The following is a 12,727-nucleotide window of genomic DNA, read 5'->3' on the forward strand; positions in this document are numbered from 1 at the left end:
TCCACTTAGCTTCCTACGGAATTGCTGATGAAGAATTGAATTGATATGATGAAATCCACTAGCAATAAGAAATCAAAGCGGGGACCACGTAGAAAGTTTGTTCTTATTGTGGGAGATATACTCATTAGTCAAGGTGTTGGCTTTGATGATTGAGCTTTTCCACTTAGCTTCCTACGTCACTAGTTCTCTTAGGAAACTAGTGCTAAAATAAAATAAGGGAAAGGCACTAGACGAGTGCTATATAAGACATTAGATTAGTTTCTCTCTACGGAGAGGAAGATAGGTAGTTTTAGTCATAAAATAGGATTTTGTTCTTTCATGTTTTGTGTGGTGTGAAGATCTCTTCAGTTGGTTTGTTTTGTATTTTTCTTCCGTCTCTTCCTTTAGACTAGTTTCTTTCATGAAACTAGTTCTATTTCATTAGATTACGGAGAATCAAATTTTCATTTTCAGTTACTAGCAAGAGTTATTTATGTCTTCGAATTCAATTAAATTGCGTGGGAATTTTCTTATGAGGCGTGGCTAATCTTCTCCTCTAGTCAAGGATCAACGCGAAGACGCAGTCCCAAATATCTGTGAGATCTAATTATGAGACAAACCAAATGAAGTTTTCATTCTGTACATGCCAGATCATGAATTAGTAACTGCATCCAATTTCCAAAAAAAATCCCAATTGTGTCGAACTTTCCATTTTTGGAATGGAATATTTACGGAATCTCCATGAATAGGATCAACCCCTATTCCATATCCAAATCAAATCGCGACTGTGGAGAAACATCAAGATCAAGCACAAGACTTTTGACTCAAATTCGGAAGTTAGTAGAGTTCAAAATAGCTACAAATTTGTTTTCTGTGTGCTTCTTATGATAATTTGGCCTTAGGCAACTGTTTAGATGAGAAATGGTCCACTTCCTGAAAACTCAGGTCTCAAAAGAGCTCAATCAGATGAGCACAACTATGCCTGTGTATCTCAATATTTTCTGCAATTCCGGGACCAAGGAGACGAGGAGTATATAATTTGCCTTACATTGTCCGGAATTTAGCCTCGGCCAAAAAGGGATCCAAATCATAAGGCAGGTGGTTAGCACCGTTATCCAACTTTCTCGACTATGTAGTTGTAAGTATCAAGAAAGGATACTCAGAGGCAACCAGATGATGATTTCAAGTTGGAAGAATTCAACCCAAGTACACAAAAGACGGGATACAAATTAAGGGCAGATTTTATTTCGATCACATTCATGACAATCCTCATCTGGAAGAAGAACAAAATCTAGTAGTACACAAGAAACTGCTGCAAAAATCTGGTAGAGCTAATCTGAAAGCATCTAAGCTAATTTGATGCAAACTGGCTGAGGTACTCATCAAGTGTGGTGTATTTAACATCAGGATAGAGCTCCGTTGCCTCCATGCCAAAAGAAGCCTTGATCTCAAATTTGGCTAGTTCTCCCTTCACGAAAACTGTGTATGCCAAAGACAGGAGCAATTTTAATGGCATTGAAGCCTCTGCGAAAGATACAAGAAAAGAAACCAATTTGATTAGAACGCGGAATAGGTGTTAATAATAGTAGATGCTATTGTATTAAAATTAGCAACTTGTGCACTTTCTTCTTTTTGTTAGATGACCTTGAATTTTCTTAAGAACTTCGTCCCCTGGAACGTAGGTCTTTTCGAGGGTCTTGCCAATTTTCTTTTCCCACAATGATACTATTTCGTTGTAGGACAAAGTGTTGGCAGGTGGTGAAATGTACAGACTCTTGTTCAGAGTCCTTAGGTCATCTGCTGCTTTGATGGTGTATGCAGCAATGTCTTCTTCCTTGGTGTAAACAACTGCAACGAAACATAAAATTGAAGAAAAAATTGAGAACGATGAACTCTAAAACATGATACTAAACTAGAGGTGGCAAAATGGGCGGGATGGGCGGGATTTGCTTGGGTTTGAGATGGAACCGAGTCATATGGGTTTGGGCTCAACCTTACCCATATGTGTTTTGGGACTAAACTTGGGCGGGATCATTTTGGGATGGGTTTAGATTGATCCCGCCCAATACCCAAATCCATTTCTACATATTTTTTTCTTTTAATTCATTTTTATTTTTATATAATTTTAATATTTTTGATTTATTAAATTTCTTTTAGTTTTATTAAATAAACATGCAAGTGCTTTATACTCAAGATTCCCACAAAAATTGGATTAACAAATAAAGGAAAAGATAGATATACACCCATATTCCAACATATATCAAGATGGCCAAGGTCCTTAGGATGTTGAATATTTATCCTTATCATTGTCCAAGGATGACAGGTCTAAACTAACTGAAATGCTGGAAATTCTTGTGGATAATGACTAGGAAGACTACTAGATTATATTCGCTGGTATCAACTATAAAAATTGTTAAAGATAATTTTTGAAATCTAAGATTCCGTTTGGATTGACTTTTTTTTCAAAAAATAAGTTTTTTCAAATACAATGTTACAGTAATATACAATAACTCAAGAAACATCCCATCCATATAATATATCAAATATTTCAAAAAAATTTTATAGTAAAAAATTTTTCATATACACTGCTACAATAAAATATTTCAAAAACACCTACCAAAAACAGCTAATCCAAACGGAAGCCCTTGCCATTTGAGCCCAATGGGTACCCAAGTATTTCCCATCCTTTCCCATTCATTAATGGGTATAGTTGGGATGTGTCCCAACTTAAACCCAATACCAAATTATAATACCCATCCCGCCCAAAGTTCCTTTGGGCATGGGTAGCCCATTGGGACTTGGGACAAATTGCCAGCTCTATACTAAACCAATCAAGAAATGCAGCAGACAAGCTTCTTTCGGATCCCTTTTGGATTTCCGTCACCAAGAATGACAATTTTGTCTCTGGGAGGACTTGTAGAACCAGAGTCTCCAAAGTTGTTGAGGATATAATTCAAGTAACCAGCAAATCCATTAGATACTAAATAAGTGTAAGGTATCCCTTCTGCCTCAATAGCTCTGCGGATCTCAACCTTGGTCCTGCATAAGCTAGCAGCAGGCTCAACGGCATGCACACGATCCACATCACCCCCAAATTCAGAAGGTAAAAATCTCTGAAACCAAAGACTGCTCCTTCTTTAGGAATATGGAAGTCATAACTCACAAAGGGACAAACGCAAAAATAAAAATCAAGAAAGAATTTGTAACACTGTATTGTGCTTACTTTGATGTTTCCAGCTTCTTTAATTGCTTCAATAATCTTAACTTGATGAGCTACCAAATCTCCCCCGACTGCAGAGATCACTATGTCAACTTGTTTGATTGCATTTACCAACTGCTGATGATTGTGTAGGTCTCCCTGTTCAGTCCATGCGTAGTTTCTATAATTTTTTGAAAAAAAATTGAAACAGTATTTAGACAACGAAGAAAGAAATAACAGCACACATGAAGAAATATGACTCCCAAACTCTTGAAACTCTCGATGATGGCTGCCTTCTTAGGATCTGAAATTGTGCTTTCTCGGACCAGTGCAAACGTTGGGTGCCCAGCTTTTGCGCTTGCTTCCACTACATATTTCCCGATGTTTCCAGTGCCCCCAATGATCAAAATCTTGCTATTCACATCCATTTCCAACTCTAGGATGGTAGACTACTGCTGCAAAATTGGATGGAAACCGTAAATTGATGAGCTGAACAGATGCAGAAATGTGCCTATAGGCTGCAGCTTCGTGCACGGTTAATTTATAGAGGAAAAAGTATTGAAACTGGCAGGCAGCCCTGTCGCTGCAATTTCCTTTTGATGCTTTATCGGCTTCTGAAATTTCTAAAATGCTCCAAGAACCAATCAACGGAAGATTAGACAGTTGAACATTCTCACGAGGTTTCCTAAAAAATCATAGCACTAACGGAGTCTTATTGGCCAAGATGCGCAATGTCTTGGGGTGCTTGGCAATTGCGAAAGAGAAAGGTGCTCAAAGTCAATTGAATGTCCTTGTGAAGTGAAACTACTCATGTGGGACATTCAGCGGTAGGATTTCGTCCCCAAATCAGTGATGACCAAACCTGAAGTAAGCGCTGATGTTGAACAAAATGTTGGAGTGAACAAGAAGAGCATAATGTTGGCCACCACATTAATTGTGGGGTGGGAGGTTAAGGGTTCAAACCTTGTCTCCCATCAATGTGCCTCAATATGTGATTTGCTCTAAATTCATATGGGTGTGTGGTGCACCCGTCTGATCTGATGGTGGTTCAATTCCCGTCAGGTTCCCCCGGCTCAATTGGGCCTTCCCATAGAGTAGATTCCCCTCTCTCCCGCTCCATAAGAGTAGGAGTAGGTTAGACATGTGCCGTTAAGACAAAAAAAAAAAAAAGAGCATAAACTTAGTACCATAGTTATTAAACCCAACCCAGGAGGGAACTCGGCGAACGAGGTGGGTCAACGGATTACTGGTTTAACCAGTGGCTGAGTGGTTGAACCGGTGGATCACTAAATATATTTAAATATTTTATTTTATAATTTTTGATATAAGATATATGATATAAATTATAAGAAATAATGTCATAGCAAATGCTCATATAATTTAATTTGCTATAAAATAATTAATTCATATAAGAATCAATACAATATTAAGTTATTTAGTAATATACCAAATTTCAAGTATAAAATTTTATCTATGTTTAGTGTAATTATCTAACTTATTTATGAATTTTAAGTGCAAAAAATTATTAAAAATAATATTTGTCTTTAAAATGAATTATGTAATATGTCATTTTTGAAGTCCATTTTATAACTTATAGAGTTTGGGGGTCATAAATTTTTATTAAAAGATTCCAAATAAATTTGTTTTAGAGAAATAAAAAAAAAGATAAAGTTGACAAAACGTTTATATATTATGAGTAAGCTACTTAATCAACAAATGGTGAAGTAGCTTGGTGGTGTGCGCCTTGCTGCAAGGACCAAAGGTTCAAGTTCCAGCAAAGGAATAAAATTTTTATACGAAATCCGGTTTGTAGACAAAATCCGGTGTATTACTAGGGGGAAAGCCGCGCTAAGCACAGGAGTTTTGACCTATGCGATAATTGATTTAATTAGAACTGCATGCTAATTAGTTTAATTGAATCAATTGAAGTGCATGAAATTATAAGTAAATTGGCCAAATCAACAAACTTATAAAGGAAAAAAATTTATAAGTAAAAGAAATAGGATTGTAGTAGATAATCACACCATACCATAATAACAATAACAAAAATATCATTATCCTTGTCCCTATACCATTATAACATAATCATAGCCATATTCAATCGACAATTAACATATTTAAACTATAAGGTTAAATTTAGGTCCTACCTTGGTCATGAAATTGTAGTCAATAGATAATCTTTAGTCACAGTCTAACCACCTACAGCCACGAACATCGGATTTTGGAAATATAGTTAAAAGATATAAAAAGTTTCCTATGGATATTCGTATGTATGTATCAAGTATTCCATAAAGAAATTTCCATATTCACACAATAGCTATTGAGAAAATATTGCAGAAGAAAACTCACAGTTTTTATTATATTAGCTAAACAACCAAAACTCTAGAAAGAGAAAAAGTAAATGAGCATACCTATCTAAACACCCACAACAAAAAATTGAGCACATGCACTTGAAGCAACATTCTTCAATATTTAAAGCCTCAATTATTATCAAGTTGAAGAGCACTACAATTATACTTGTAATGGATTGAAAATATGAACCAAAATCAATCATGTTGATTATTAAGTGCTTCCTGAACCAACCATCTTTAGCATTAAGACCCTCTATTATTGTAGTTATAAAAGTTACCCAACAATTATAAAAGAAGATGGAGAGGATTGCAATTACATTTGTAAGTGGTTTAAACACCACTTAAATGCTTGATAATCACGTGGAATATAAGCCAATTGTAAATGGGAGGACACAATAGTCAAACCCAACTCAACTATACATTATAATGTTGCACGTTTGGCTTAATCACTTGTATTTGATTTTTTTCCTACCTAAATTATCTCTAAAGATAACAGATGAAAATTTTTCAACAATCACTTACAAACTCCTTTTTATATATATAGGAAACATTACAATGTGCTAGGAAAAAAATGAAAAGAACAACATTATTTTTCTTTTTATATATTCATCGTATACTGGTAAAAGCTTGTACTCATAGGCATTTGGGTACAACGAATCCGGACAATGCAATTAATATAATTGATAGGGAAAATCGTTGAAATCGTTACTCACATTTTTGTAAAATGATTTTTTCCGTCTCTCATTCTAAAAAAGTAATTTTACGTCTTTTATAAATTCATATCAGTTAAATTTTGTCCCTACCTAGGTTTCCAACTAATTTTTTTTCGGAATTCACCACGTGCCCTGCACGTGATCATGTTTGAGGGAAAAAATTGTCAAATCATATTTCACATAATCTAATTGATAGTCCTTCACATTTAATAAAATGAATTTTTTTATCCCTTACATTTCATAAAATAACTAAGAAAAATCCTCGATGACAATTAAAATGTAGCAATAATTGTTAGGAGGATTAAAAAGTAGAAGCCATGAGGACATAGATGAAACCTTAGTTCGGGCAATGTCAATCCATCAATTTTGGTTTATCATCTTTTAATTCCATGAAATTTGCTTTTTTTTTAATTGTAATGTTATTATTTATTCATTATACTTTGATTTCATAAAATCAAAATAGCTAATCTTAGTTGATCATAATTCAGACAAGTTTCGAGCGCGCGCGTGCACTTTCTAAATAAGAATAAATATCCATTTATGCTTTGAATGACATAGATGAAATTTTGGTTTACTAAGTTGGGAAAAAAAAAGGTATCTTTCACAGACAATCCAACAATACATTCTTGGGTAATTTAGAATTCCATTTTGTGTTGTTCCAATTAATTGTCTCTAAAATTTATAGCTATGAGGCTAAATAAAACCAGCGGCAGAGGAGAAAGTTGGCATGGAAAGACAATCTTGAGATTGTCATGAGAATGACAATCAAATTCTTACAATCTTGAAGTGTACGAATTTGGCATATGATAACAAGCACATCATACTACATTTAAATTGCCAACAAAAAATGGATAAATCATGGCAAAATTTGATACAAGAACATGATCGTCTACCTGAAACCCTTCACTTTCTTCCTTCTTTTTTCCCTTTGGGTTTTGTTTTGTTTTGTTTTCTATATTTCTCTTTTCAAGTCGGTGGTCTTATTATTATTTTATTATTATGTTTCTTGATTGCAACTTTTTGTGTGATAGAGAAAAGTATTATAATTTCCTTTGAGTAAGGTGACTGTAATTTCACTTCATTAGAAAGGAATAAGTTGTAAATAAGTTTAAACAGTTTTCTGATATTATTTTGCATGTTTTCTATTGATCGTCTACATGAAACCCTTCACTTTCTTCCTTCTTTTTTCCCTTTGGGTTTTGTTTTGTTTTGTTTTCTATATTTCTCTTTTCAAGTCGGTGGTCTTATTATTATTTTTTTATTATGTTTCTTGATTGCAACTTTTTGTGTGATAGAGAAAAGTATTATAATTTCCTTTGAGTAAGGTGACTGTAATTTCACTTCATTAGAAAGGAATAAGTTGTAAATAAGTTTAAACAGTTTTCTGATATTATTTTGCATGTTTTCTATTGACATATCCCTTATTTTTTTTTGAAAATTTGTTTCATTTGCAAATCCACAATTGAGAAACTTGCTGAAGAATAAAATCATATATATTCTACAGTCAAGCATTTGTGAAAAATATGCATACAACCGAGAATTTAGAAGGGGAAAAAAAATGCAACTGAACCTTCAAGTTTGGACTTTGAAAAGGTGTTATCGAAGCTTCACTAATTTCATTAACTCCATCTATTATGCTTCGTACACTTCAGTATTAACTTAATGAAGACTGCCCTCTTAATAAAGACCTGCTCTATTTCGTTTATTCCAAGTCCTATATTAGGGTTTTTCGAACGACACGTAGCATCCACCTAAGCTATCATATATATATATATATATATATATATATATATATACTAACAATTATTATTCTTTTTTATATTTATATAATTTTTCTATTTAATCTTGCCTACTACCCCTTATATTTTATATTTATTTGTTTTTCCAAATTAATATTATATTATCAAAAATATAACACCTGAAATATATCTTATCATAATTTAATGAGTACACTATGAGCACCCATTAGACAGATTAATACTTAAATATTTGCTTGGTACTCGTAGATCATCTATGTCACTACTTGTAGATCATCATAGATAATCTATATCACTACTTGCCGATCAGCTGTGTCACCGTATGAGTTATAAGACTATCGGTTATCTTTGGCCAATATAAGAGGCTAAGCCTATCCCATCCCTGCAAGCCGCCCTTTTACTTACCCCAGTTCTTTAACCCAAATTTAATGGTTAAAGTTACTCAATTATATGATTTTTCATCATCTTTAAACTCAGTTACATGATTTTCATTATTGGCTAATATAGTACAAAAATTAGTACTACTTGACTCGCCCTACTTGGACCACACTTGCAAAAGGCAGAAGAAACAAAAATATGGATTGACCCAAAAACAAAGAAGTAATCCAAATCTGTACTTTGTGCATTAGCTCATCAGACATATCAAAGAACCCAAGAAATTGAAGTCCGGTCAAGTTTTGGATGCCCGTAGGCAACTCCTGCATCAGTTTACAACCAATTAATTGCAGATTTCTCAGACTAGGCATTGATTCCTCTTCCACTCTCACCCATTTCAGTCTTGTTAATTGCACAAGCTCTAAGCGCTGGAGTTTTTGAAATCCTCCAACCTTGAAACATATTGTCTCCCCTTCATAAGCACAACGGAGAGTAAGTGTTATCAGATTGGACAAATGTCCGAGGGAGCCTATTACATTCTCATCTTCTCTCAACCTACTATTGTCCAACCGTAAGGTTCTCAAGGATTGAAGTGATGTCACCCATTGCGGTACTCTCTCTAAACGCCCCTTCAATCTCAGAGATGTGAGGAATTCAAGCTTTGGAGAGATGGAATGTTGGAGATCAAGGGTCTCATCTTCTTCAATACAGGAGATGACCAATTCTTGAAGGTTGGTCAGCCTCAAGAGGGACGAGAGCAACTCTTTTCCATTTTCTCTTCTCAGCTTTGTGATCCATAATCGCTGCAGCTGCATGAGGTTTCCAATCTCCCTTACTATTTTATCACTATCTGCTTCTATATTAGTCAGATTTTCCAAGCAAATAAGCTTTCCAATTCCAAGTGGACATTTACAGCCCCAAATTGCATACTCATTTGAATAATCTCCCAATCCGCCTATCAAAAGAGAACGGAGTTTTCTTAGCTTTAGAATTTCCACAGGCAACTCTGTTACATTGGTTCTTGTCAGATTTATAAGTTCAAGGTTTTGAAGCTTCCCAATAGATTTTGGAATAATTTTAACTCTAGTTCCCTTGAGATTAAGATACTTGAGATGAAATAGTTTGAAGACATGCTTTGGGATGTTGTCCAATTCAGCTCCATCCAATTTCAACACCTTTAGCAACTTGGGATCACCACTTAAGAACTTGGATAAAAATGTAGCTGTGAGAGGATCTTCATACCCAAATATTACCACAAATATTACCACAGACCGAAGACACTTTAAGCTACTAAATTCTTGTGGATTATCAATTAATGAAAAGGGCAGTTTTTTGTTTTCTTTGTATATTTTTTCACTATTGGTCCTTGATCAATTATGTAATGAGTCATAAAACTGTCCCCTTCATATCTTTTCAAATAAGAATAATCTTTGTACTAACCAATTCCTAATATAACAAGAGAAATAAATATTTCATGGATTTCTTTTAACCAACCATTGGATGTCTTGGATTCTTATCCTAAGCCGACAGGCCAAGACTTCACAGTGGCAAATGGTCAATGGAAAAAGGAATGGTTGTGCTGCTGTATCTTCCAATAATGCAAGGGACAATGAAATAGACTCCGCGGTCAAAAGTTTCCCATTAATTTTTGCTAGTGGATTTCCCTGTACAAGCATATTGATCTTCAATTGGACGACTCAGTCATTGGATGCCTACGGTACCAAATAAATGCTCAATCAAACTCTTGAAGCATCATATTCTATTTCCTTATAAATTCATATGCTGTTTGTTTTTTTTTTTTTAAATTCTGAGTGTCAACTACAATTGTCAGTGTTCTTGGCCAAAGTCGTTCTATTATAATTGCTTCAGGTTCCAAAAGCTAGAGTAATATTCATGTTTTATAATAAAAATTGCAAGTGGCAAATGTAAACCAAAGGAATGGTTGCATGGCCACATTGAACAAGAGACATTATTTCACACACACGTTTCCTCATCATCACACTGAAGTGGCTAATTTCTTAGGATAGGTAAAAAAAAAAAATTTATCCGCCAAATGTAACTCTGCCATTGTCTTGGTACAAAATTATAGCCTGCAGGCGAATTTTTTTTTTAGAAAAGGCCTCCTGTTACTATGCTGTAAGGCAGCAAATAATTTATTTTTAAAAGTGTCAGGTGCACGGTAGCCTCATGCCAATTTTTTTTTTTTTTTCAAAAGACCGGCTGCTACCGTGTTGTCCGTAAAAAAAAATAAAAATAAATAAAAATAAAAAGGACTAAGATCTTCTGATCATTTCTGACTGATGTTCGGACAGCCAATCCTTATGTGTTCCATTCAGTCTCTGTCTAAGAAGCTAAATTGCTCCTTGGTCCTGCCTTTTGTCCCCTTTTGCTCTCTGTCTAACTCTTCTAATAAATAAGGCCTTGTTCTAACATATATCTCAATAAAAACATTAGTCGAAATCTTCATTATATTTATTAACTATGGATTTATTAACCTATGGTCTTCACTACCCATTCACCAACACCATTCCTGCAAAACCCCCAGGCCTCCTCTTTTTCCTTATTTTGGGATTTTGGTGAAGAAGATAAGGAATAATGAGGAAGATTTTAGGGAGTGAGATATGGAAAGACGAAGATGATTGGTAAATGGAGATATTACATCTCCCAAACTTGTCATTTGTACCCATTTTAATTTTGATTGATAGATGGATATCTCTCCGAAATGGGTTTAATTAGATTTCAAAAAGTTTATAGGGGACATAGTATAGTGGTATTTTATTGAAAAAGTGTAAGTGTAGACATTTTTGTTGGAAGTTTTTGTTTGACTTTGTCGAATTTTATCCAATTTTTGCCTATCTTTGTGCATATGTGTGATTGTTCCTGATTAACGATGGTTAGATGTCTCAAAATTTTTTATTGCTAAGATTTTACACTCTAAGGTGTTAAGTATGACATGGTTAAATTTAAGGATATCTTTTTTGGTGAATATTTGAGATTTTGTAACTTTTGCGCCTTTTGGTTAACTTCTCTAAGTATGGTAAATATTTGTCCAGCATTTTTTATGCAAATTGGTTCAACTATTAATTTTAGTTCTCCATATTTAAGAAATGAAGCGGGTTTGTGTGATTTTTAATTTAAATTTGGTGCTTATTTATGAATAGTATTCGGCTATACTCCACTAGTATTGTTGCTTAGTAACATGAGGTTTTCACCATAAGTGTCGACTTTCGCGTCAAAAAGCGACGATAACTATGAGTATGTGATTTTTAAGCGATGATGGCTGAGTAATCGGGCTCTTTCATGTGGCCAATGTCATAGTTCGCGTCAAAACGCTTGAATGGCTAAAAACTAAACAGTCCCCCTGAAAGAAAAAATCAATTAAGTGTGGGGATATTTTAGAAAAAAATGTGTTAATAGTGAAAAATGTGGAAGTGTTTGGATGAATTGTTAATCCGTTGATTCATGAATTTTAATGTTGAAATTTTGTTTAATAGTCAAACCATTTACTTATGGATGGTGGTTGAATATTTTATATCCTTAGATTAGTTAGTCATAAATTGAAAGAGTTCTTGATCTTGAAAGCTAACTGGAGAGATATTTCTTGAAAATTGCCACTAATACTTGACATATGTTTTAATTGTATCTTGGCAATAGAAGATTTGAATAATAGCTATTGTTTGAATTTGATTGCTTGATTTGTTGTTCTCATGCTTGAGGACAAGCATGATTTAGGTGTGGAGGAAATATCTTAATTTCCGTGGGTTGGTTAGAAGACTCAAGGGTAGCTAGGCGTGCCCACATCTAACGTAGTGGTTCAAAAAAAATTTTCATTTCATTTCTTTTTCTTTCTTTCTTTCTCTCTTCTCTTTCTTTCTTCTTTCTTTCTCTTTTCTTCTTCTCTCCCTTTCCTTTTTCTTCCTTTCTTTCCTTTTCCAATCACAGGACCACAACCTTAGGACCTCAAACTCCGCTGCTCGTGCCGTTTCTGCTCGTCATCATTGCTACCACACCATGTTACCGCTGCTAGCCACCTCCCATGATCATCTCCATTTTCACTATCTATGCGCATCTCCTATTTTGGTTTGGGAGCAGTAAATATCCACCATGTTGGCTTCACACTACCAATCTCACCTATGTCATAGCTGCTCGAGACCCCCCTTTGACGATCAGGGAAGTTTCGTTGTCCCTTTTTGCTTTGTATTTTATTCTTTATTGCTTACATTGGGGACAATATAAGATTTAGGTGTGGGGGGAGGGGGAGTAGTATAGTGGTATTATATTGAAAAAGTGTAAGTGTAGACATTTTTGTTGGAATTTTTTGTTTGACTTTGTCAAATTTTATCCAATTTTTGC

General features: G+C 34.5%; 2 protein-coding genes across 2 annotated transcripts; both read right to left on the reverse strand.

The window, feature by feature from the left end:
• Positions 1 to 1,128: 1,128 nt before the first annotated feature.
• On the reverse strand, positions 1,129 to 3,796 carry LOC113753905 (isoflavone reductase homolog PCBER-like). The gene is made up of 5 exons (XM_027298178.1): positions 3,424 to 3,796; positions 3,203 to 3,337; positions 2,829 to 3,092; positions 1,624 to 1,813; positions 1,129 to 1,503 (listed from the first exon to the last, which is right to left on the reverse strand). The coding sequence occupies exons 1-5, from the start codon at positions 3,604 to 3,606 to the stop codon at positions 1,331 to 1,333; spliced, it is 945 nt and encodes a 314-aa protein (XP_027153979.1). The 5' UTR covers positions 3,607 to 3,796; the 3' UTR covers positions 1,129 to 1,330.
• A 4,724-nt stretch (positions 3,797 to 8,520) lies between these two features.
• On the reverse strand, positions 8,521 to 12,443 carry LOC113752231 (disease resistance protein RPM1-like). The gene is made up of 2 exons (XM_027296356.1): positions 12,334 to 12,443; positions 8,521 to 9,661 (listed from the first exon to the last, which is right to left on the reverse strand). Exons 1-2 carry the CDS (start codon positions 12,441 to 12,443, stop codon positions 8,521 to 8,523), a joined length of 1,251 nt encoding a protein of 416 aa, XP_027152157.1.
• Between the last annotated feature and the right edge of the window lie 284 nt (positions 12,444 to 12,727).

The sequence above is a fragment of the Coffea eugenioides genome, chromosome 11, assembly GCF_003713205.1.
Source record: "Coffea eugenioides isolate CCC68of chromosome 11, Ceug_1.0, whole genome shotgun sequence".
In the NCBI taxonomy this organism is placed as follows: Eukaryota; Viridiplantae; Streptophyta; class Magnoliopsida; order Gentianales; family Rubiaceae; genus Coffea; species Coffea eugenioides.